The 27,142-nt window shown below is 47.1% G+C and overlaps 1 protein-coding gene across 3 annotated transcripts in view; it reads right to left on the reverse strand.

Moving 5' to 3' along the window:
• The window catches only part of LOC138447912 (pleckstrin homology domain-containing family G member 4B-like), a 1,180,303-nt gene that overhangs the window by 601,859 nt on the left and 551,302 nt on the right, over window positions 1-27,142 (reverse strand). For all 3 annotated transcript variants that reach the window (XM_069604450.1, XM_069604440.1, XM_069604433.1), the window contains exon 5: window positions 12,178-12,301. In XM_069604450.1, coding sequence (XP_069460551.1) covers window positions 12,178-12,301 — 124 coding nt within the window. The remainder of the gene's footprint in view (window positions 1-12,177; window positions 12,302-27,142) is intronic.

The raw sequence follows: 27,142 nt of genomic DNA on the forward strand, positions 1-27,142 counted from the left end.
AAACAGGTCCTGGTGCCTTACTTGGCTCACAATAACATTGACACAAAAAACGGTTTGGCTTTGTAATTCTGTCTTTCAGGATTCCTGGTATATATCTACCAGGGTTTTGCTCTTTCTCTTCTGATCAACAGTTCTTCTCTTAGTCCTGATATTTATTTTCAGGACTTCTTGTATCCACTCACTTGCAAATGTCTAGTATATTCTCCTGCCAGGGCTTTTTGTATTCACACACTTGTAATTGCCTAGTATACTCTCCTGCCAGGGCTTCTGTTCCTAATGGGTTTCTGCCTATTCCCAATGTTGTACATCTAATTGGTTGGATAATATATCCTCTTGATAGATTATTCTGTTCAGGTTTCCCCATGTACTTGCATTGCATGCATTCACATATTTGCAAGGGTCTTGTTTATAATTAAATTCCCCCCTTTTACAATAAGTCTTTTCACCTTTTATCTTTCTGTAACTTTGTTTATGATTATTTGCATTCGATACGCCCCAGTGTCCCCGCTGTCTCTGGATGGATTCACTGGCTCTTGGTGGCATTCCTAGGCTCTCCCATGGTCAACCGGTGAAGGTACTCCTGCTTCCTTTTCGCGACCACTTTCTCTTCGCTCTCCAGTCTCTCGCAGCTTCCACTTGACATGCCTGCTTCGCTCCAAGCTCCAGTAAGTGAAGCGCTGCTTTCTGTCACCTGCTAACACCCAGGAGTCCCTTGTCGGTTCAGGGCGTTCCCGCAGCGTGCTCTGCTTGTGCAACATCTTCCTTCTTCTTGGTCGGTGAGCCGCCTGGCTCCACCACACCTGTCTGAGCTTTTCGGTTCCACAAGCCTTGCAGAGAGGTGCAGCTTCCACTCGCCAACAGCAGCAGGTTTAAGCTAGCAACAACTAGAGTGCTCCCTGGGATTGGGTCTTCTTTTGCTCTACATTGCTCAATCCCTCTCCCGCATCCCAGTATTTGGGTAATTCTGGGAAAAGAAGTTCATTGTTGATGACTGGTTTGAAAAATTTGGATATGCATTTTCAATGGTTTTAAATGGCAAATCAGTCCTGGATGATGGAGAAGGTGGTTTCGTAATTTTCACAAGGCAGACCAAAGTTGAAAGGCTGGCCCACAGCTCTGGGGAAAAGGCTTTCCCTGTTCTTCATGGGAGGAGGAGAATACATATGACAATAGGCCATGAGGCTATTAGACATGGGAGGGTTATCTTCAGGGAAACTTGGGGGATATCATGACTCACCGGATGAAGCCATGACATCTCCCCAGAGGTCGTCTCCCCCATATGATCCTCCCTCATTTAGCCGCCCCCAGGGTCTCGATCAGGTAGCGACTGCCATCCCCTGACCACACGGGAGGAGGTCACCACTGGGAAATCAGTGATGACTACATTGGATTCATCACAGGGTCTAGTGGCACAATTGTTTCACGGTGGTCATTACACTTTATAGATCCTTACTCACAGTGCAAAATAACGGAATACTAACACTCACTGGCCTCCTCTGCTTCCAGAATGACCAGTTCCTGGAGATTCTCCAGAGTAGCAAATATGAAAATGTAAAGCCACTGCTGGAACCCATTGTTGATGGACCGAAAGGAAAGACTGTTTGAGAAAGCACACACAAGTTAGGAGTGCTCGGGCCATAGGCACTAAAGACAGAGCCAATGTGGATCAGTGTCATGATGCCCGCTCCCGGGGAGCCGGTTCAAGCCCTGCGTCCCCGAAAGCGGACATCCAGTCCCCAAGGAAGGACCCAGCAACCCCATATAGGGGCCCTTTGGACAGTGTCCGGGCGCCTATGGCGCCAGGCTCATAAAAGACATCAGTCCTGGCGTCATAGGCGGCAGGCTCATTATGGGAGTGCTTGGGTGCACTTACCTGATGCAGACCATGCTGCAGGATCCCGGCCTCCTTGAGGCCTGAAAGGAACTACTTTACCTGTGGGACTAATTTACCATCCAGGTGTGGTCAGGGGAAGGATACATACCTGATTGGAGGAAGTATACATACCTGGAACTTCTTCCAAGGCTATTTAAACCCCACCCGAACAGCCACACCTGCTTCACGTTGTTCTGCATCTAGCAGCTGGATGCTCACCGTGTCTGCTCCTGCATCCTGACTTCTGCCACGCCTGCCAGCATCCTGGATCACCTGCAAAGGAAGAGAAGAAGAGAACAGAAGAAGGAAAAGTCCTTACCTGCTAAAACCGCATCCCGGAGACATCTCGCCGACAATCCTGAAAAGGAAGACTTATTTAAAAGCTCATCGCGTCGATCGCTGCAGCGCCACATTCCACTCACCTTTACAGGGCGCCTCCATGTTCAGCAGCGATCATCCGGATTCGCAGTCACGCCCCAGCGCCTAGGGAGAAAAAGACCAGAACAAAAGGCGAGAGAGAGAAGGGAATAAGGAAAGCTAAATCTCCATGTTAAGACTTACCTGTTGATTCATTCCCTCTCATTTTCGGGTCTGCGCCGCATCCTGGCAATTCCGGACCCCGGCCCTTAGGGGAAAAAGAGACATTAGCGTTAATGAGCGAATGAAAAGACATTACCAAAAAACGCTCATTAAAGACTTACCGGATTTCTACAAGGACTTCACCTCTCATCTCGGGTCGGTGCCTGTTCCCCGGCATTCCGTACCCTGGACACTAGCATTAGTACATTAATGCATGGACACAAGGGGAACCTCTTATCAAAAAACTTACCTGGAAGCCAAGCAAGTTTGGTTCTCACCAATCCGAAAATCCAGTGAAGTAACTGGATACCAACGCGCCCCTGCATCAGAAGCAGGATGGAGAGTTCGTCCTTCCAGCCCCTAGGAAGGATCTTCTGCGAGCCAGACAAGCCAGATTTGGGGGCCCGGTCCAGTCCGTCTTCTGAACCCTGCACATCACCTTAGAAGAGGTCACAGCAGCACGAACCAGGCCAGCGCCTCCGTGGGAGTCAGGTGAGCGTTACAGAAGCAAAGCCTTCCTACAAATTCCCACCCAGGCGCTATGGAAAGTTCTGAGACTGATCAGTTGGCCCAATTACTGGGGGAATTACGGGCCGAAGTACATGCCGCTCGTCAAGAGACTAATGCCCTCAGGAGGGAATTAATAATATCAAAGGAAAGAACTGATGACCTGGCCAGACAGCTTTTGCAAGGTCAAGCTGGGCAAACTCCTCTACCCGGTTCCGGAGGGAACCCCGCTCCTGTGGTTTCTAGTAACCCTGTGCAGATTAATCTACCTGGAAACATGCCGCTGGCGCCACCCGAACGCTTTGCTGGGGACCCCAAACGATTCGCCGTATTCATGAATCAGTGTCTTTGCACTTCCTATGCAGACCTGGGGCCTTCCCTAATGATCAGACCAAGGTAGCCTTTGTATTGTCATATCTCAGCGGCTGCGCTGCCGATTGGTCAGTTCCACTGGTTACTCAAGATGACCCGATTCTCTGTGATTTTCAAAGGTTTCAAGCAAGCATGGAAAGGTTATTTGCTCGACACTCTCAGGGGCAGGCTCTGGATGACGAACTATCCCTGCGACAGGGCAATCAGGACCTCCTATCCTATATTGCAACCTTTAATAGACTAATTGTGGAAACGGGAAGGCCAGAGGATAAAAGAGTCACGTTGTTTTATCGAGGCCTACGTGGAGAACTTAAAGATGTCTTGGCCCAAGTTGTAAATCCACCCCAAGAATGCACAGAGTATATAGACTTAGTGGTCCAATTGGATCACAGACTTCAAAACAGAAAAGCAGATCGCTCCAGGTTTGAGACCCGGCTGTTGTTCAAGACCCATGCTAATCCCAAGGGAGTTGATGTCTCTGAGCCTATGCAAATTGGAGGGGTTAAAGGACCCTTAACTCAAAAGAAACGTGAAAGGAGGCGGCAGTTAAAATTATGTCTTTATTGTGGGAATTCTGGACACTTTCTACGAGATTGCCTGGCAAAACCGCCCCGAAAGGCGGTAGGAGCCGCTGATAAAAACCATGAAGACTCTGTTTCGGGAAACGACTCCGCCCGACAAGCGTAGGGGTCCGCTTGCCGAGCTTGAAAACTAACTCTCAGACCTCGCATTTCATTGTGCCAATGGTTCTCGTAGATCCAGAACAGCCTAAGCAGTTGCATGCAATAAAGGCATACATCGATAGTGGGGCTATTGGAAACTATGTGGATCGTGAATTGGTCTCTAGGATTAACCTCCCTCTCCGTCATAAAACCAGCAAAGATGTCATCAACACAGTCGATGGAACTGAAATTGTCTCTGGACCGGTAACACATTCCACTACTGAGGTGACTCTTATTGGTCCCGACGGCCATCGGGAGGGTGTTGTGTTTGATGTAATCAAGGCTCCACAGTTTCAGGTTATTCTTGGAATCCCTTGGTTAGAGACACATAATCCTCGAATTGATTGGCGAGCTAAGAGAATAACTTTCCCGGATTGAACACAGACCTGCTACCCAGAAAACCTGAAGATTAATCTATCATCTGTAACCTCTGCCTCCATGCAACTACCTCCGGAATACCAAGACTTTCAGGACGTCTTCCAAAAGGAACAGGCCAACACGTTACCTCCTCACAGATCGTACAATTGCCAAATCGATCTGGTGCCCGGTGCACAACACCCTTGTAGCAGGATTTATGCCCTTACCGAACCTGAGAATCTGCATTTGAGACAATATTTGGATCAATACCTAGCTAATGGTTTTATTCGCCCGTCAAAGTCCCCGGCATCCTCGGCTTTGTTCTTCGTGCCCAAAAAAGAAGGCGACCTTAGAACTTGTATCGATTACCGCGCATTGAACCAGATAACGGTTAAAAACCGTTATCCTCTGCCTCTGATCCCTGAACTCCTTGACCAGGTGAAGGACGCTTGCATATACACCAAGTTAGATCTCCGGGGGGCTTATCATCTGGTACGAGTTAAAGAAGGCGACAAATGGAAAACTGCCTTCCGTACTAAATATGGATTATTCGAGTACCAGGTGATGCCTTTCGGATTGTGTAACGCGCCGGCTGCCTTCCAATACTTCATGAATGATGTCCTTCGGGAACTCATCGATGTTTGTGTTGTCCTATATATCGATGACATTCTGGTGTACTCCTCTTCGGAATCTGATCACAGAAAACACGCCAGGGCAGTACTTGAAAAACTGCGCCAACACAAACTATTTGCTAAGTTGGAGAAATGTGTTTTCCATACCACAGAAGTCGAGTTTCTAGGTTTCATCCTGACACCCAAAGGAGTCCGAATGGACTCAAGAAAAGTGGATGCCATCCTCAAATGGCCATCACCTAGCTCTGTAAAAGGGGTTCAAACCATGCTCGGCTTTGCCAATTTCTATCGCAGGTTTATCCCGGAATTTTCACGCGTGGTACAACCCATTACTGCACTCTTGAGGAAAAATAAACGTTTTGAATGGTCTGAAGAAGCCGAGCAGGCCTTTCAGGATTTAAAAGCTAAGTTTACCTCTGCACCTATATTGAAACACCCGCATCCAGATCTCCCTTATGTCGTCGAGAATGACGCATCCAGCCTAGCCATGAGAGCTGTCCTGTCCCAAAGAGATCCCGAAACCAACCAACTGCATCCCGTAGCATTTTGGTCCAGAAAATTTTCGGCGCCCGAGGTTAATTATGCAATCACGGACAAAGAACTGTTAGCCATTAAGTCCGCTTTTAAAGCCTGGCGGCATTATCTGCTTGGCGCTCGACATACCATCACAGTGATCACTGATCACCGGAATTTACAGTATTTGAAAACCGCCAAGGCTCAGTCATCACGGCAGCTCCGATGGGCTTTGTTTTTTGCTGAATTTGATTTCGTGATTACCTATCGACCTGGCTGCAAGAATGGCAAAGCAGACGCCTTATCCCGAATTGGAATGGGAGAATCTGATACAAACTCAGAACCAGTACCAATAATTCCCGAACAGAGGATTCTAGGCATGACTTCGTTACAGACGCTTGAAGACATTCAAGCCAGAGTGAAACAACTCCTGGACCCTACAACCTTACAAGATTGGATACAAAAGGGATCAGACTTTAACATAGATAATGGTTTACCTTATTTCCAAGGACGCTTATTCCTGCCACATAAGGAATTACACAAACTAGTTATTTCCGGTTATCATGATACATTGATAGAGGGACACCCCGGTATTGCCAAGACAGAGGAAAAGGTGAAACGACAATTTTGGTGGCCCTCTTGGCGAAAAGATGTTAAATCTTTTGTGATGTCCTGTGGTGTTTGCGCCCAAAATAAAAGTCAAAAGAAAAGACCAGCCGGTCTCCTTCAACCTCTAGACATACCGCCAGCACCCTGGCACACCCTATCAATGGATTTTATTACGGACCTGCCTCCTTGTTCGGGGTACAATACTATTCTGGTAATTGTGGATTTGTTTTCCAAAATGGCCCACTTTATTCCTTTGAAAGGTTTATCTTCAGCTTCTGTCCTGGCCAAAGAATTCCTCGAAAATATTGTTCGGCTACATGGATTCCCATCTATACTAATCTCTGACCGGGAAGCCAATTCATTTCCCACTTCTGGCGCAAATGTTGTCAATTGGCGCAGATCGACGTAAGATTATCGACCAGTCACCATCTTCAGACCGATGGTCAGACCGAGAGGACAAATCAGACCCTTGAGCAGTACTTATGGTGTATGTTACAGCAATCTGAAAGCAACTGGAAAGACATTCTTTGGATAGACGAATACGCATATAATAATTCGGTACACTCTGGAACTGGCCACATTCCTTTTTATACTTTGTTTGGGCATCACCCTCCAACCTCAAACCTTGACTCACCTCAGAACCTCGGAATTCCTGCAGTAGAACATCTGCATTCTACAATTACCCAAGCCTTTAAAGAGGCAACTACGCATTTACAACAAGCCAAGAGAAAATACAAGGAGAATGCTGATCTACATCGGAGTGAAGCACCTCCGTATCAGATTGGGGATCAAGTGTGGTTAGCTACCAGACATTTACCACTCAAAGGGCCTCAAACATTTAACCCAAAATATCTGGGACCTTATTCTATTACGGCAATAATTAACCCAGTGGCTGTTAAACTTGATTTACCAGCTAGTATGCGAATTCACCCTGTTTTTCATGTGTCACTTCTGAAACCAGTGGTACCCGGAACCTGACTACTGAAACCTCCAGAACCTATTCTAATAGATGGGGAGCCCGAATTCGAAGTGAAGAACATTTTAGACTCAAAAATGTTTAGGTCAAAACTGTTCTACCTAATTGATTGGAAGGGGTACGGACCGCAGGAGAGGTTGTGGGAACCCAGCGACCATGTGCATGCACCTCGATTAGTCAGGAAATTCCACCGACTCTTCCCAGACAAACCAAAACCCCCGGAGGGAACAACCTTGGGAGGGGCCTTGGGGGGGGAAGTGCTGTCATGATGCCCGCTCCCGGGGAGCCGGTTCAACCCCTGCGTCCCCGAAAGCGGACATCCAGTCCCCAAGGAAGGACCCAGCAACCCCATATAGGGGCCCTTTGGACAGTGTCCTGGCGCCTATGGCGCCAGACTCATAAAAGACATCAGTCCTGGCGTCATAGGCGCCAGGCTCATTATGGGAGTGCTTGGGTGCACTTACCTGATGCAGACCATGCTGCAGGATCCCGGCCTCCTTGAGGCCTGAAAGGAGCTACTTTACCTGTGGGACTAATTTACCATCCGGGCGTAGTCGGGGAAGGATACATACCTGATTGGAGGAAGGATACATACCTGGAACTTCTTCCAAGGTTATTTAAACCCCACCCGAACAGCCACACGTGCTTTCGCGTTGTTCTGCATCTAGCAGCTCACTGTGTCTGCTCCTGCATCCTGACTTCTGCCACGCCTGCCAGCATCCTGGGTCAGCTGCAAAGGAAGTGAAGACGAGAACAGAAGAAGGAAAAGTCCTTACCTGCTAAAACCGCATCCCGGAGACATCTCGCCGACAATCCTGAAAAGGAAGACTTATTTAAAAGCTCATTGCGTCGATCGCTGCAGCGCCGCATTCCACTCACTTTTACAGGGCGCCTCCATGTTCAGCAGCGATCATCTGGATTCGCAGTCACGCCCCAGCGCCTAGGGAGAAAAAGACCAGAACAAAAGGTGAGAGAGAGAAGGGAATACGGAAAGCTAAATCTCCATGTTAAGACTTACCTGTTGATTCATTCCCTCTCATTTTCGGGTCCGCGCCGCATCCTGGCATTTCCGGACCCCGGCCCCTAAGGGGAAAAAGAGACATCAGCGTTAATGAGCGATTGAAAAGACATTACCAAAAAACGCTCATTAAAGACTTACCTGATTTCTACAAGGATTTCACCTCTCATCTCAGGTCGGTGCCTGTTCCCCGGCATTCCGTACCCCGGCCCCTATGGGGAAAAAGAGACTAGCATTAGTACATTAATGCATGGACACAAGGGGAACCTCTTATCAAAAAACTTACCTGGAAGCCAAGCAAGTTTGGTTCTCACCAATCCGAAAATCCAGTGAAGTAACTGGATACCAACGCGCCCCTGCATCAGAAGCAGGATGGAGAGTTCGTCCTTCCAGACCCTAAGAAGGATACTTCTGTGAGCCAGACAAGCCAGAATTGGGGGCCTGGTCCAGTCCGTCTTCCGAACCCTGCACATAACCTTAGAAGAGGTCACAGCAGCGCAAACCAGGCCAGCGCCTCCGTGGGAGTCAGGTGAGCGTTACAGTCAGCTTCAGACAAGTGAAATTGGCACACAGGTCATGTCTTAAACTCATAAATGGCCTACTTGGGGTCCCAGACCAAGCTTGGAACCAGGCTATCAACGGTAGGGGCCAAGGACTCAATATCTTTGAGAAAAAAGTATACATTAACAACACGTTGAGTACGGAACTTCTTACCGTGAGCAGCAGAGGATTAGGCCGTAGGTGCATAGGACTGAAGCCTGCTATCCTGTAGGTATGCCCAACTCACATTTTCTCAAATTGATTAATTATGGCAGGGACTGTTCTGCTCAGCCTCCTGGCCGCCAAGACAAGTGGGACTAACTGCACTAGTAACCTAAAGTAGGATAGTACAAGAACCATTATGAACACTATGGAGTTCACTTTCAATTGAGTCATAACGTAAATATAAGGTGTAAAAGCCTTTACGCATTTCCTTCACACCACAGCTCATTTTCAAGCATTTCTAAGGCAGAGAGGAGGGGCAGAACGCAACTTGCGTTTCCGCCGCTCGCTTCCTCTCTGCCATACAAATGCTCCATCATCTGCACCACTTGGACTTTCATGCCAGCTCAGATGCTGGAGACTCCTATGAGGTCTGCCAGCACAAAGCAGGCAGGCCCCATAGGAATCCATTGTACACGCTCCCTGCCATGCTCAGGAGCATGTACAATTACAATTAAACCCTCTCCAACATGCGAGCACGCTTTTACGCTGCCTTTTGCTGTTTTCCTGCTTACATTAAAGCATAAACATAACGTGTCTCAGCTGCCAAATTAGTCAATTATTTATAATGAGCCCTAATACATTTAATGGGACAGTGCTCACACTTGTCAGCTGGTCTGTAATATATTTAAGGGATAGTACAACCACTTCTCAGAATGGAGCTGTCATGTTAATGTGCTCTATGATGGGGTCCCTGCCTAAGTGTGGGGACCAGTAGGATATTAGCTCACAGGGCAGGGTGCCACTCTGTGCTAGTGGATGTTGGGCCGGAGGTGGTATGTGCGGATCCTCTGGTCACTTTACCTCTGTCCAACACTTGGACGGGTACAATCACATTACCACACCAAGGGAGACCATCGCTAGGATTGGTGACCGGAGCACAACCTTTGCACGTATCTGTCTGATAAAGGAGGCAAGCCCCTCCCTAGCTTAGAGCCACAATCTTATACCAACAAAAAACCAAAAAGGTACAACATAAAGACAGTATTTTGATTTAGAGGGAAACACTTTCCGCTTAGTAAATGAAAGTAATACAGACATTGTTACTGTTGCCAACATAAAAGTTATATCAATGGGAGTGTTCTCCAAAGCCGTGCCATACCACAGGGTTCCACAGATATCATGGTTTGAGTTTATAACTCTCTGAATGCAGAGAACCCAAAACAAGAGGTGTAACAACACGTGGTTTACCCAGCAACAAAGCCCATTGTCGATTAAACAAAGAATCAGACTCCCTATTCATGCAGGAGGCAAAATGAAACTGAGAGAATAGCAAGCTCACTCAGTATCTTTCCAATCCATGAAGTACACAACGAGAGCCCCATCACCACAAGAGCGGCACGGTCAGCCACAGGAAGAGGAGAAAGACACATCTAAGATTCAAAATGTCTAAAAAGCCAGCTATAGGCTTTGTCTCACCCCAGAACACAAATCAGCCCCAGCCACTCTCAGTACACAATTATGCTTCAGAGGTGCAGACACTCAAAGGAAGGCCCATCCTGGGGATGAAACGCTGGTAATTGCAAGGAATAAGCAAACAGACGTGAGTTTGTGGCCCGCACCAATATGAGAAACCAAAACAAAGCCATTCAGAATATTGCGAGTCTGGGACCTGCACCCAAAGAGAGAGAGTCAATGAGAAGACAATTCCCTGGCAGGAGAGTAAACCAAGCAGTCCTAAATATTGCGAGTCTGGGACCCGCACCCAAAGAGAGACAGTCCATGAGAAGACAATTCCCTGGCAGGAGAGTAAACTAAGCAGTACTGAATATTGTGAGTCAGGGACTCATATCGAAAGAGGGACAGGCCATGAGAGGACATAGGTTTGGCAGCAGAGTGAACCAAGCCGTTCTGAGTCCTCCAAGTCTGGGACCCGTACCCAAAATGAGCGAAGAATAATTATTGAAAAGTAATCCTATGCTTGGTGGAAGGAGTGTGTCAAGTTGTTGTAATTAAGCAGTAGACTGTGATCTACACATTGATATTTTCTTAAGAAAATACAGGCCTGAGAGAAAGAGGAACAAAAAGAAATCTAGGGGAAAGGATTATGACCCTAGCCTTGGAGTCCTACATTTGTGAACATTTATTTATTTTCACCAGTTTTGATTACCCAACAGACTCTGAACTTTTGTGTTGGTTGGAAAGCCAAAGTCGTCTTTACTTTGGGAAGAGATCATCATTGAACCATTGGTTTAAGTTATTAGTGTCAGGGACAGAGGCAGGCATTTTGACACACGACAGTGAAAGACTTTATAGTTTTGGACATTCTGATCATTTCCTTACTTTTCGTTGAGGCAGAGCAACCGCTCCTAGTTTTAGGGAGAGACATTTTCCCAACCCATTCTTGAATAATAAATGTTTCTGCCCAAAAACATGTCAGCATTGTGTCTGAGCCTTACTACTGCACCCTCACAACAGTTACAACCAACTTGACACCCAGACCTCGGACATAGACAACCTAATCCCATCACCCAGCTTCCAACATGGGATATTGTCTCCGTTTTTCTAATAATAGTAATAATTATGTGCTTGCTCCTCTCAAAGGTTGTTGATGTTGAGTTAGAACTTACTGGTACTTCTCAAGAGTGCAGCTTTACATTTACTTGAGCAGACAAAGCACTGCTCAGAAGCATTGCTGTAGTTTCATGTAGTACTAGCCCATCAGAGATGAACGGCATATTCCAATCACACAGGAGCCCTGCCACCACTCAAAAGGCCTGCTCAACTTCGAATGGGGTATTATCGGCTCTTTTATACAGGATACAAGTACATTGACAGAGAGCACAATAGCAATTTACTGTGATGTATCAGAACCACCGCTAAGGAAACAGTCTTGCCCTTTTTCCTGGAATGTTCTAAAAGATAGAATGATGGTGCCACTCTGAATCCCATATTGATTCCAACCATTTAAGTCTCTTTTAGGCAGACGTCTTAGCTCCTATCCTCACCCAAACCCGGTTAAAACCATTCTGGCTGTGTCCTTCTCCTTTTAACATTATATTTTAACCTACTCTCTTGGAAGGAAGAACATTTCTAGAGTCATACAGAAACCACACAAACTAAGAAGGCTTTAAGGCAGAGGAAGAAACAGATTGTATGAAACAGCTTAAAAACAGGCAGAAGGAGCCACACAACAATGACGTGGAGAATCACATGCTTTTCTGTGACTAGAGGAGAAGCAACTCAGAGGGATTATCACTCATTGTATCCAGCAGAACTAATGTGCAAGCTGTGTGCTGTGTAAAAGCGGCACTTACCTGGGCAAACTGTGGAAGTAAAGGAAGAGACGGAACAGCTCTGTGGTATTGCAGTGTGGATTCAGCCAAATTGTGTTTCGGGTACTGATGAGCACAATGGCACGGCCGCTCCGGTCTCGAGTACCTAGATGGAAAAGAGCCAGACGTGATGTAACAAAAGGCAATCGTTTACTGTGGGCAAAGAGATCAAGGTCATAGTGACAAAAAAGTACTACAGAGCCAAGTCCCAGGAATTCAAATATGGGCATTCTATTGTAAGTACTATTTGAGATGGGTTGGCCTGTAGGGGAATTGGGAGAAAGCATTATCAGGAAAGAGTGAGTCAAATCTGCAACTGCAACGACAGTACACAAGGAACATCCACTATTTCAATGACATACCACCTGGCAGTGCTTTATTACAGCAACTTAAGACTGTGAGCAACCACAGCGCCATTGCATCAAACTGGGCATTGCCATGTTAGCAGCAAAATCACATTGGGAGCTGGCCTCACTGAAGGCTATGTTGCCCCCTTCCCATGCCGGTGTGAATACAAAGAGAAATAAAAATGAAGTTTCCCCCTTTGTGTGTGCCGTGCAGTGGACCACTCAAACCAAAAGAAGCATTGAGCTTTGAATGGCGCAAGCAGAGTGCTGCTGGAGGCAATAGGAAAAAGACAGACCCCCACACCGGAAGGTCTGTAAGTAAAATACCCAAAAACAATAATACCTTGTTGATCGTGCCTGGATTGATGCAGCGCTCTGCTGCCAGGAGGCACAGCACGGCCGCAGGCTCACTATTTGGCACTCCTCATGGGGACGGGTAGCATCCAATATCACCACTGCCTCCAGCTGCAGAAGTAACCGGCACTTGCCGTCATGAGAAAGTCCCGGTGTGACTGTTGCAGGGCCCATCCCTTGGCAAGCAAGGCTAGTTGTGCTACAGACTAGCTGTCAGTGACATGGGAAAGCTGGGGATGAGGTCAAGGGCACGATTAGGTACAAGGTTACTCAGGCATGGGAGTTAGCAGACCGTAGCAGGATGTTTGGTAAATAATACAATGTTTTCTGTTTTCCGTAACAGTATTCCTCAGAGATCTGCAGATTTCTGTGCTCAAAATGGAGGATTGGGCTCTAACCTAAGCCAAGATGGTGAGCTAATTTGGAATGTTGAGGGCAGATTGGAAGTTCTGACTGTTTCCCAACTGCCTTTCAAGTTTTTGAAGAACAAGAGGATGTGCTGAAGAAAGAAAATCCTGCAGGAGTACACTGGTGGGAGCGCAGCGTATTGGGGAGTATAGCTTTAAGTTTCTTGAACTCAATATAAAGTACTGTAGTAGTTAAAGCAAGCTTTAGGTAGAGAAAAAACCTGAGATATAATTGAAGAAGGAAACAGTTCTGCTAAAACATGACTTATTCATTATAAATGAACTCGTTGAGCAGTGTTGTGCTTGGTGTACAGTAAAACAGCAGAATAGCGGCGCTTTTCTTTCCTGTGTCGTGTTAAAGTCACAGCATTTCTGAAGAGAATTACTGAGGAGTTTTCATTATTTATGTGGCGCCATATGCGAGAAACAAAGGTAATGGGAGTCACAGGCAGATCAGCTGAACGCCAGTGATGCCGCAATTCGCTCTCTGTGCTGCATGTCCTTTGGCGTAGAAAATCTGAAATTCTCTTTGAAGTCACATTGAGGCCAGCTAACGGAAGGAGGCATTACGTGAGAATAGTGAAATACAAACTGATAATAACCGTGGACTCCCTGCGCAGCATAATGAAAGGAACTTGTGAGGCACTCTAGTACACTTGTGGCTTCTCCACGCAGCATGTAAGCAACAGAATGTTCAGAGACTTGCTAACTTCACCTCTGCTAGAGTGCTGCAAGTGTGTTTGAACTACTTGAGTTAAATAACTTACTCAGAGCCCTCCAAAAAGGGTGAGATGTAACGAAATCGACAACAAACAGTTACCAACAACACTGAAGTGGGTTGTACAGGTTCAGAGAGTCCCGGCTGCCATTTTGTTTGCCTGAAGCTGGGATTTGTAGTTTAGTGGTGCGCACCAATAGGAGTTTAGTTTTGAGAAGCAATTTGTACTATTTCTTTCACAAACTACCGATATTTGAAAGGGTTGTTTCCTAGTTGGACAAATTGTAAGCAATTTTGAAAATATAGACACATATAATGAGCAGACATTTATGTCAAAGGTTGTTGAACATACAATACTAGATGGACTGCAGATATGATCTGCAGCAAGCATCTGACAAAGTCAAGAGATGGCAAGTATTAGTCAAAATCTAAGGTGTACTCGGCTCAAGTGATAATTTGTACTGAAAATTCAGCTTTCAGGCTCCTCAGCAAGTATGCAGACGTGCTTATTCCTCTAAGCAGGAAACAGAGGAACCACAGGTAAAGGCTAGAAAAAGCAAGGGATTTCTGATGAGAAAGTGACAGTGTGAAATGTTTTGTGTTAACACTAATTTAATTCCCATGCAGGGTGCTAAGATGAAGAAGCAAGCTCATGTGTTGCGTGTTATTTTCTCCACTTAGCCTTTCCCTTCAGACTGACCTGTAACGCACAGCAAATATAGTCTGTGGGTGCAGAGCGGTCAGAGTGGGACTGTGGGGGACTGTGGGGTTCATTAGCTCCGACAGAAGATGAGAAATTTTGGACCAAGACACTAGCATACTGAATCACTGTACTAGGCACATGCAAATTCCTCAAATCCATCTGAACCACCCGATTTAAAATACTCTGGGATTCACGATAACCCTGTGGTAATCTTGTGTGCTGAAATCTTTGGCCACGATACATAAATGCAGTAAGGTACTGAGAATCGGGGTGCAAGGGAACAGAGAAAAATGCATTCTTCAGATCACTTATAATAAAGTTGATAGAACCATTAGGGATGTTACAGAGAATGGTAGCAGTATTCGGAAGAGCAAGGAACTCATCCTCAACGAAATTATTCAAAGGGTGCAAATCCTGCACCATACTCCAATTGCACCCTTTCACCTTCTTCACAGGATAGATAGCCATGTTGGGGGGACAAGGGAATGCTGGATTATACCTTGCTTCCACAACGCCACAATGGTCTCATATATCCCCTCATCTGTCTCCCTAGACATGGTACACATGGCAATATCGCACAAGGTTTCAACTTTATCTGTACTGCTCCTATGCTTTTCAGCAACCCCACGTCATGAGGATTACTAATCCACAAGTGACTATGCACCTTCTCCAAATCTTCCTTCCAGTATGGCGATGTAGTTGTGACAATAGAAGTATGGCCACATTACATGTGTGCCGGTCCAGAAAAAAGGGTGCCGGTACCAGCACCGTTTTCCAGACCAGCACACAACGGGTTTGCCTGCCGGAGCTGCTGCGCCCAACAGGGCAGACCATGCCGGACACAGCAGCCATGGTAAGCAAGCCGTCAACGAAGCATCGGCACCGTTATTAACGGTGCCGGTGTTTCCTTGGTCCCCACTCCCATGGAGTCCTATGGGACTCCATGGGAATGGGGATTAACAGAATTACCGGCGCCTGACTTCGCGGCCGCCGGGGTTTAATACCCTGGTGTTACCAGGAAGTCAGGCGCCAGTAATTCATTACGGGTCTGGCGACAACCCGTCGATATCACCGGCAGGGTTACCGCCAGACCCGTAATGAGGCCCATAGTCTGAGGTATCTCCCTATGCTCTCTCATTATCTGGCAAGGTACACCAATCTCAAAAACCATCTTTCCTGTGTTTTCTGCGTCCTCAAACAAGTGTTCATCAGACACCCCCCCTTAGATTAGAGATAGAGTCGGATCGATGCACAGAACTGTACGCCACTCCTCTCCTGCCTCACCAGTGTCTGAAAGAACCACTTTGTCCTTTTTGATGGCGACTGCTTCTAGAAGTATGGTAATTATGGTGCCTGGCGCAACCTCTTGTGGAACTCTGGGACAAAATAAAAAATCAGCTGGTACCCGCAATACTCTGTTTCTAATCCCAGGCAATCATCCCAGCACCGCCATCAGTCCGTAGAGGAACTAATCTGAATGTATGGGCACCCACTTTATCGCGCTGTCACTATAGAATGCTGGCAAAAGCGCTACTGTCCTGGCTAGATACGAGCCTGGAGTTAAGCATACTATACCTTCTTCTATGAATGAGATCGTCATATTCAACTTGCTCAAGGATCCCTGCCCAAGAGACTCACCTGAGGTATCTGTACAATACAACAAAGAGCTGAAAAATCCTGTGTAAATACATTACACATTATCTTTTCTGAGTGGATTCCTGTCTCTGTCATTCCCACGCAGACATACTCCTCTTTTAAACGCATTGTCTGCAGGCTTTCGCTCTCTCCTAGCCACTCTCTTACCGTGGCTACTATCTACCGGCCTCCTGGTCAGATCACCTAATTTCTCTCTGAGTGGGAGGACCTCTCCTCTTCCCTCCTGGCCTCAACCACTCAACTCGTCCTTCTTGGTGACCTCAATATCCATCTAGCCTCTCCTCGTTCCTCCTCTGTACTCTTCCGTGACCTCTGATTCCCTCTCCTTTTCTATCCTCCCTCTGGCCCGACTCACTCTGCAGGGCACACACTTCATGTCTTGATCTCCTCTGACCTCCACCTCTCCATCCCTCTGACCACTCCTCTTTCCTGGAGCAATCACTCCCTCCTCTCTTCCCCCTAGGCCAAGCCTACCCCAATACTGCCACCTACCTTCTCGCCCCATGAAGCGTGTGTCAGTTGAGGCTTTCGCGCCACCTTCTCCCCACCCCCCTCCACCTTTGGCTGACTCGCATCCTGACACAGCCCTGTCCATGCTCTACTCTTCTATTTCCAATACTCTTGATGCTCTTGTCCCTGTTATGAGAATCCGTTTGAAGCCAAAAGCCAAGTGCAATTCTTGGTATGACTCTGACCTAGCTACACTTAAACGTAAGACAAACTTGTCCATCGCCTGCTCCAAAGGCAATACCGACTCTCTGTCCGCACCAAAAAGAGAGCCCACATCCATGCCCGTGTCTCTGCGGCATCTAACAATGCAGCTGATCTTTTTAAAATCTGCAAGGAGATGGCCAACCCTGCTGCAGTCTATCTCTCCTGTCGCCTCCCAGGCCCTTTGCACGACCCTTGCCCCTCACTTCATCTCAATAACCCAGACTATTCTGTCCACCCTCTTGCCCCCTCCCCCTCTGCTCCCCTCTTTTTCTGTGAACTCTGGCCCTCCTACAGCCATGGCCACCCTCTTTCTCGTCCTTTCCTCTTTTCTCCCCTGACAAGGTCTCTAGACAAGTCTGATCTATGACAGGTTCCTCCCTGTTCTTCCCAAACCATCAAGGACCACATTGGTACCCTCGCTCCTGCCCTGGCCGATTTCTGCAACCTCTTCTTCGCCTCAGGAGTCTTCCTCTCCCATCTGATGCACTCTCTTGTGCACACTCTGCTCAAGAAACACAGCTAACCCGTCTTGCCCGGCTTACTATCGCCCTATTCCATCACTCCTTTTCTCCTTGAAAAGCTGGCCATCTCGCAACTTAACCTTAACTCTGATTCTGTTGGTTGTCTCCACGACCATCAGTCTGGCTTTAGAGTTGCCAGAAGCACAGAACCTCGACTCTAACATCCTCTCTGTCCTCATCCTACTCGATCTCTCTTCTGCTTTCGACACTGTCAACCATACCATCCTGCTCAACTGTCTCTGTGACAACCTGGGTATCACTGATCAGGCTCTGGCCTGGCTGACTTCTTTCCTCTCTGATCGACACTCCCAGGTCCAACTTTGGTCTTTCCTTTCATCTATCTCCCTTTGTACCTGCGTTGTTCCCCAGGGGTCTAAGCTCTCACCTTGGCTTTTCAACCAATACCTGGCGAATCTCGCCCACCGCATTGCCATTTTCTGCTCCAATTTTCAGTGCTATGTGGATGACAATCAACTCATTTTCAGGCTTCCCTCAGCCACCTCTTCTCCTTCTCTCATCTCCAATTGCCCATCTACCATTCAGGATTGGTGTGCTGCCAACGACCTCTGCCTGAACACCAGCAAGACAGAGATCCTCCTCATCGGCACACCTTCACCCTCCTTTCCTTTCACTCTCTGGCCGCCCTCCCTTGGCCCTCCTCCTACCCCCATCTGCGAAGCTAAGAACCTCTGGGTCATCTTTGACTCCACGCTTTCCTTCTTTGCCCACACCTCTGATCTCTCTAATAAGTCAAACTTCTTACTGCACCTACTCAGAGGTATTCTGCCTTTCCTCTTCTTCCCCCAGAAGCTTACTGTCTCTCGAGCCCTGGTTCTCTCTAGGTTGGATTATTGCAACAGCCTCTTTCTAAATCTACCTGCTTCCACTCTCCGCCCTTTGCAACTTATCCAGAACAGGACTGCGAGACTTGTCCTTAGCCTCAAGCCCTGGGATCGTATTTCTCCAGCCCTGAAATCTCTCCACTGGCTCCCAGTGGCTGCAGGGTTTACATTCAAGACCCTTTGCATTGACCACAAGGCTTTCTGGGGCCAAAATACCTTCAGCTGTCCCTCTGTAAATACCTTCCCTCTCGAGCTCTTCACTCCTTCACCTCTAACTCCCTCAGGATCTGTCGTTTTTCAAAGAAACGAGCTGGGGTAGATCTCAGTCTTCGTCTGGGGCCTCCCTCTGGAGCAGCCTCCCTGCCACTCTGAAACTTGAGAACCATCTCTGGTTCCGGAAGCACCTCAAGACCTTCTTCTTTGCTTCTGCCTTCCCTCCTCTCCCCTGCTGATCTGCTCTGTATCGGCATTGTGCACCTGGTTAACCTCTGACGTTTGGGCCCAGGTACCTGCTCACCCTGCCACCCACCAGCACTGACTCATGACAATCACTTGCACTAGGGTCTGTATCTGTAACCCTACATTCCCTCCACCCCTTTCTTCCCGCACTTATCAGACACACCCTGTCTGTTGCCTTAATCCTAGCACTTGCCACTTGCTGACTGCACTACAACTGTTGTTGATTTTTATTATTTATTTATTATTTATTTCTTCGCTCAGGACTTTCCACTTCTCCCCCCCTCCCACGCACTTCCCCCTTTCCCTCTCCCATGCACTTGCACGTTCTCAATGTCACTGGTCCTAGTAAGATCGTTGTTTTTGTTCTCCCTTGTTCCCCTCCGTTGCCTTGTCGCACTCTGAAACACTTGTGTACGAGCGCAATACAAACAAAATATCAATATCAATTAAAAGGTAAATCCTCCATGTAGAGAGCCGACAGTCTAGCCTCAGAGAATCCCTGCGTGTCCATCCTTTTTCCTGAAAGGGAAAACTTACCTTCCTTGATGCAAGATTTAGTTGCCACTCTATCGACCATGAATGAAAAAGTATGGTCACCTATCGTCACTCCTACCTCGGGTTCCTCTTCAGATCGGCAGTAACAAACAGGACTGGACACGTCAGAGCTCTCTGTGGACTATCCTAGTCAGGATATGTGCTTGTACCAGGAAGCGGGAAAGGAATTTCTCCTAAAATGCATTCTCCAGTATAATGTGCAACTGTACCATGAGGGAAAGGATTCCTATCCCATGGCTGTACCGGTTCCTTTGCTGTCACAACTGAATGTGGCACATTTGTCTGTGGAGCCTCAGACTCTGGGTTCTGTCCCACCGGGGTGTGCTGTGCTGTACAGAACCTGGGGCATATGGCATGATCAGAGGTTGCATCTGTTGCGCGGGATAACTTGCAAACCTACTTGCTGGTCCATTGGGATTGAAATATGATGGCCTAATTCTACAATCTTGTGACAAATGTCAGATTCTCCCGCAGAACGAACACTGGACTCCATATGGTCCCCCAAACTGGCCTCCCACCTGCCCCAAATCCACAACATACACCTCATTCCCCTCTAGGGAATCCTCCTATGCCCCTCGGAAAACCTCCCATTTCCCTCCGATCAGGAGTATATCCATCCATCCTGGTACAAAACTGGATTAAAATTGTCCATGTTGTCCCCATTGTCTTTCTGGGGCTTGTGATTATTGCCCCTTCTAAACTTATTTTAGCCAGTTTCTTTTAAGCCAGCTTCGCTACATCTCTGTGTGCCTGTTCCGCTGTCTCCTTTTCCTTCTACTACATCCTTTCACACTGATGCACTATTTGTGCTTCGATCTCTGGCCAGCCCTTCGCTTCTATCCCCACAACTTTATCCACATAATGTTGTACCTCCTTGGGGAGTCCCTTATTTAGCACATGATAAAATAGTGCCACATTTTTATCCTCCCATACCTCTCCTGTCTCCGCTCTCCACATCTCCTGAATCTTTTGTATGCCTGCATGACTTTAGCCAGAATTTAATTAATATACGTCGTATCGGGATAAATGACTTTCAAAGCTGCCCAAATGTTTGCCCTGCAATTGTTAAAAGGTGGTCCATCATGAATATTAGTGTCTCACTGTACCCCTGGACACCCTGCTTTTTCTCGATCCGCAGTAAGAGTAGTAAACACCTTTGTCATATCTCTGATGACCAACGTAACACCTGCTGTTTGTTTTTCTAATGCGTAAATCCACTTCCCTACCACTGCAGGGAACAAAGGTAGTGATTTCATCAGATTGTTCCGGTCCATATGTGACCATGGGACATAATGTGCTCACCTCCCAACCCCTTCTGAAGTAACAGGAACTGCATCCCTTTTACTCTTGTCAGGATCTTTCCTGTTTTCCCCTCACACTTCTTTACTGCAACACAACCACGCCGGCACGTCCCAAGACCCTGTGGTGTGATTTCCCGAACAGCTGGTTCTGGCGTTGCCCTCTGTTTTCCATCCGCTACCAATTCTTTCTCTTCTTCTACCCCTACTACATCTCTCACCCTTTCTGAGTGTACTGAATCATAGCCTACACTATCATTGTGCACTGGTTCTCTTTCTGGCGATTTAAGTTCCACATTCAAAGCAACACTTCCTTTTGCAAGGCCCACCTTGATATTTTTGATGACCGCACTATCTACTTTAAAAAGAAACTGTCCCGTCTTCCACTGATCCAACCCGGTCTGTGCTACTTGCTCGTTATCTTCTTACTGCTCCTCTCATCTTCGCTCCCTTACTTGTGCCAATTCTTCCTCTGCCTCCTGCAGTGCTTCCACTACACTTATACGTGCATGATTTTCTACCTCCATTCTCAACCGTTCATCTATCCTGGCCGTTGGGGGCATTATTGTTTCTTCTGCTTCCATTCTTAACCATTCTGCTAGCCTAGTCTTAGGGGGGTTTAGGGGGGGTTATATTTTTTTCCTCCTCACAACTGCTGGGGTGGAGGATTGAGACAATGGAGGCTCATACTGGGGACTGGGGATTAGTATATCCAGCAGCGGGCGATAAAGGAAAACACTGATAAGGTGGCGGGCGCTAGGGGTCTCCAAGCCTCCCTGCATCTGCCCTATTTACCAAACCTTATCTGCAGGGGCCTTTGCTGCCTCCTCGAATATCCTCCACAGCTTGAAGATGTTCTGCCTTTTCTACAATTTCATTCCCTTGTACATTGTTCATAAAAAAGGTATACATATTTTGCAACACCCCATTATCATACGTCCCTACCTTTGGGCCCAGATCTTAACATCCTACCCTTAGTCTCTTGTACCCACTGTTTGTGGTACTTCAGAATCTCTGTACAAGCCACCCTTTGTCTTGGGGCCCTTAGCCGCAGGGGCTGCACCGGCAGAGGGGCTGCCCTGGGAGGGTCGGTCAAGACCAAGAATTGGGCCAATATGGGAAGTCGAGGTAGGAGGAGGGGTGCACAGGGAAGTGGAAGCAGGGATGGGATTGGATGGGAACAGGGTGCTCAACGGGGCTGGGAGCTGGATTAAAGGCGCAAAATGGGATCGGACGAGGCCCAGGAGGCTCTAAAGTCTGGTGCACTCACCTGCATCATCGAAAAAAACCAGGGAGTTGTGCCGGGCTAAGGGCCAGGCAACACACGAATAAACTCACTAATCAGGGAAGGGGGGCAGGCTGGGAGGCGAGAGGAGAGGCGCACAGGGAAGTGGAAGTGGGGATGAGGATGGGTGGGAAAAGGGTGCTCAACAGGGCTGGGGGCTGGATTAAAGGCGCAAAATCGGTCGGACTAAACTAAAAACAAAGTAACCTGTATCCCAATCCATTTACCTACACTGAACACATTTTAAATTGCAAAATTGTGCACAACATCGCGTCTAACCTAGCCACAACATTGTTCTACTATGGGGTGCACAACGTGAACCTCTGCCCCTTGTTGGCACATGAAACGTGCATCCCAACAGATCTTAGAAGAGATCTTAGAAGAAATGTGAAAGTTAACCATTATGAAGCAGACGCAGAGAGACTAGTCATCAAAATTGAGGCTCAAAGTACATAGTTACACACCACTTCGGAGGCCACCAGCTGCAGGTACGGCCACCCACCTGCATACATTTCGCCTCCATACACTAAAATACAAAGCACAACACCTCTGCCATCAGAATGCAGCCACATCCTACAACAATAAATATGGTCTAGCTGGACACATAACAAGTGTCTTGCACTCACACCCTGTCCTCACCTCTTCCCAGCACCCATTCACATGCCTAACCATCATAGGTAGCTTACTGGGGCTCGGCCATCCCACCCACTTCTCTATTTTGGCCATATGCGCACACGCATTCTAATTTCTTCTGACAATGTTCCCATATCTTGGACTTTGGTCCCCCGAGGGCGACCCCCCCGTGGAGACCATACCAATGGGATAAAAGCGCTTTACTAAAGAAAAAAAGCCCAAAGGTGTGCCCACCAGGATGCGATGTCCCACAAAGTAAGTTAAGTCTGCCGTCGAGAAAACCTAACCTAGTGCAGATTCTCCCCCTACAGATTTGAACTATGAGAAACCCGAAGGTGTCTCCCAGACTAGTCCCTGTGGATCTGTCATCCAGTTGGCCAGGACACAGCATTCGCTATTGGATCCAGTTCCAACGTGGATTTGTCATCCAGGTGGACCAGTGAGGGAGGATCACCTGGAAGGGGGGTCCTCTGGGCGTGGGACACCGACGGGTGAGATGCGCTATCCCCGTCCCAGTAACATCTTTTCCCCCTCCTCTCCCGGAGGACATTCTAAACCACTGCCCCCTCCCCGTCCAACACAAACACTTTTGCACTACACAAAGGACAACGGACTAACACCATAGCCGTTTCCCTGACATGTCCCAATACAAGGGTCAGGCAAAGTCAGGTAATTGATCAGACTCGCACACACCGGACGGCCCTTTCCCTTCCCCACAGGGATAAAAGGTGGAGCCAGAAAGCACAGTATGAGCATGGCAGACAGCACAACAAGACAGCTAATCAGGCACGGCAGTTCAAGACAAGGAGAAAGGTGTCAGGAACCGAGAGGGTGACGAGGAGAGAAGTGACCTTGCCCTTTTCGTCACAGACCTGCAGAACCTTTCGGTAGAGAGCCTAAGACCGCAAATAATAGCACAAGTGTCGTGTAGCAGATGTCAACGGTACATGGGGCAAGCCTACGTCAATAAGCAGGAGTGAGGAAAGCTCCCGCGACAATGGTGCCGGCCTTGGCTCCAATGAAGAGGAAAAGCAAAGCGGTTCATCACAGCTGGTGAGTCGAATGGGAACACTATAAGAACTGGGCTGTGTTGAGTTAGACTCGTGGAGGCGCAGTTGGGAACCAAGTTCTATGAACTGTGAAAGAACTATGACAATTATTAAAGGGTAAACTAGTTGCAGGGGGAAACCGGCACCACGTGGGTGCTAAGTCAAGAGACTCTGGTCAAGCCCCATACGAGAGAAACTACTGTTACCAGCAGGCCGTGGGAGAGCCAGCAAAAAGGTCAAAGTGGTCATGCTGAGGATCAAGCAAAATCCCTGTACAATTGAAAAACGTTGATCTACACACTAAGTGAAAGAAAGGGAAGTGAATCCCGCAGTGAGAAGAAACAAGGGAAGCGAATACCAAAAGGGGCAAAGTCTAAAGTCCCAAGAAACAGTATAAGACATTAAGATTTGTGGAATACGATACAAGAAGGGTCAGCGCCCAGAAGAGGGGAACCTCGGGGTGAAGCCATCACCCTATGTAAAACTGAGATAAACAATTGAGAAGGATCAGCTCCCAGAAGAGGGGGACCCACAGGTGAACCCATCTCCCAGCGAACATTGGAAAACAAACTTTAGATTTGTTAAAGGAACTTCTGTTTTGTTATTTGAACACATCAGGTCCTTGAAGGCAAGAGACTTTCAAGTGAAACGAGACTTGGCCATCGGTGGCCCTTATAGCTGAAAGCTCGAGAGAGTGTCCCGAGAGCGGCCATTCAAACTGTTGTCTTGTGCTGGAGAAGCCTGACACTGTACTGTGCTCCAAGCCACCATCTTACCCTGTGTCCAAAATGTTGGGGAGCCCCAGGCTACCGCATCCCAACATTATTTGAGAACACTTTCTTTTCTTGAGAACTATCCCACACCCCTTTTTGTATTAGTTGTGAGGGTTGGCAATATGTTTCTTAGTATAGGCCCTTTTTATTTTAACACAAGGCCACTAGGACTGCCTTATTTTTCATTTGATGGTCTATGCTTGCTCCCATCTTAGATATAGGTTTAGGTTACGCGTTTTTCCAACCTGCATACAGCAGTCATTGTTCAATAAACACCCTTGAACTGTGATCACTAGTGTCTGTCTTAATTGTTGCCACCATGAGTGCATCACACATGGTGTCAGGAGTGGGATGTGACTCAATTAAAACAGATTGGGGAATCCTACAATGCCAAAAGCTTAGTCAGAGAGCCTCCAACCCTTGCATTGCCACCAAGGAATCAATAGAGTTTGATCTCTGTAGTAGTAAAGAAGTTATTATTTCCCCTGGGAAAAGAGGAATGATTCCTACAGATTTCGTTTTGAGTCCCCCTCCAGGGTGTTACATACAATTAGCCCCAAAATCTGGCTTAGCATGGACGTTTGCGGTAGAAGTCTTAGCTGGCATCATTGATTGTGACTTCTGAGGAGACGTGAAGGTTCTCTTACAGAATCATGGCGAAGTACCTTTTGAGGTATGTCGGGGAAACCAAATTGCACAGGGAATTTTGGGGAGAGCTCTGTTACCTCTATTCCAAGAAAGTGAATCAGATGCAACAGACAGAGGTAAGTAACTTAGGCTTTGGAAAAGCTGATGAATCCCCAACCATCGAAGAAAGGAAAGTAGAGGACCCCGCCATCTACCACGACCTAGACTTTGCCCAGCAAAATGATCCAGCCCTCGCTGAAGCTTTTTTGCAAGCAATTTCTGAAGAAGAAGGCCTACAGAAGTGAACTGGGGTAACCGACCTAGCCCTTTAAGACGAGGTAACAATACTGAAAGATAGATAGGGATGCAGAAGAAACTGAAACACCAATAATCAAACTAACTCAGGAAGTTGGCAAATCACATCCGTTTTATTAACAATTGTCTAAAACAGGGAGTTACTACGAACATCGATGGGTTTCATAAAAAAGCAGGGTTTATAGTAAAAACTCGTCATCATTGAGGTCATCCTACATTGCAAACTACAAAAACCTATTTGGGAAAGTGATTGGTTAAAAGGGAACATCTAGGTATACATTCCATACTGGTCTGGGAAAGTGATTGGGTCTCTCCCCTCATACAGGTCACTATGAACGGCATCAAATACACGACATCCCATTGGTTACATAAACTATAGGGCTGTCTATTACGTGGCCCTCTACAATTGGTTGGCACCCTTGTACCCCAATGTACTTTTCCACATACGCCAGCAGCATGCAGGCTGGCCTCCAGGTGCTGGTGGGCAGTTCTTGACCATAGCTTCCCACCAATTAGCCTTTCATCTATCATCATCCTTGCAGTCGACTCGTCAATTAAGGCTTTGAACTTGGCCTTGGAAATGTTCTTTGCTCTGGAGAATACGAGGGAGTATAGTATACTCTGTCTCCTGGAATTGGTGCAACACGTCATGGTTATCTATTTTCACTCACCCACATGAGTGTAGACCATGTTTTAGAGTTCTGCTGTATTTAAAATACTATTATTTAATGAACCTCTGATGTCTTCATTGTCCCTGTGCCTCTCTTCTAAACAGGAGTTTGTTCTTTTCACACGTTTGTAAATACTGTCTGATCATTCAGGCCCAGAGCGGCCTTGACTTCTTGGTGTTGGTCCAGCCTTGCCTTTCTTTGAATCACCTCTGTAATTCAATTGCTTTTCAGCTGCGACACACTGGAAAAGCCTTTCTTTTTCTGGGTCCAGCTCTGCTAAAGTGCGTTGTGGAATCGTCCATAGTTGATTTGTTTATATATATATATATATATATATATATATATATATATATATATACATATACACACACATATATATGATACATTACTCACCGTAATCGTATTTCTGATGCTTGTATCTGCTTAGATTCACATGCTGTGCATAGGCCGACATCTAGTGGAAGCTGCAGAGTATTACAGTTTGTTTTTCGAAACTCGAAAATGGGCGTCGACACAGGGCGTGCCAGTAATACTATCCCTAGTGTGACGTCCACTGTACCCAAGATCCCTCACGCGTCTAGGATCCTCAGATTGTATTTTTTCTGACATGGGGTAGCATGAGGAGTAGCGTGAGTACAGATAATCCAAGCAGATAGATAGAAAGGTAAGACTACAAGCAACCATGCGCCTTCTCTCAGAGGGGAGGAAGGGTGGGTCGCATGTGAATCTAAGCAGATACAAGCATCAGAAATACGATTACAGCGAGTAATGTATCCCTTCTGAGGCTTGTGGAATCTGCTTAGATCACATGCTGTGCATAGATTAGCGAGCAGTACCTGAAGAAGGAGGTGGGATGTGAGAAGTGTCATGAGCAAATAAATGTCTTAGAACCGCTTGTCCCACCTGTGTATCTGCCTTGGAATGGGTGTCAATGCAGTAATGCTGAGTAAAAGTGTGAATAGAGCTCCAAGTAGCTGCTTTGCAAATGGTGTCAAGGGGTACATTTGCAATGAAAGCCAG

Source organism: Ambystoma mexicanum, chromosome 1p, assembly GCF_040938575.1.
Source record: "Ambystoma mexicanum isolate Mex_15411 chromosome 1p, UKY_AmexF1_1, whole genome shotgun sequence".
In the NCBI taxonomy this organism is placed as follows: domain Eukaryota; kingdom Metazoa; phylum Chordata; class Amphibia; order Caudata; family Ambystomatidae; genus Ambystoma; species Ambystoma mexicanum.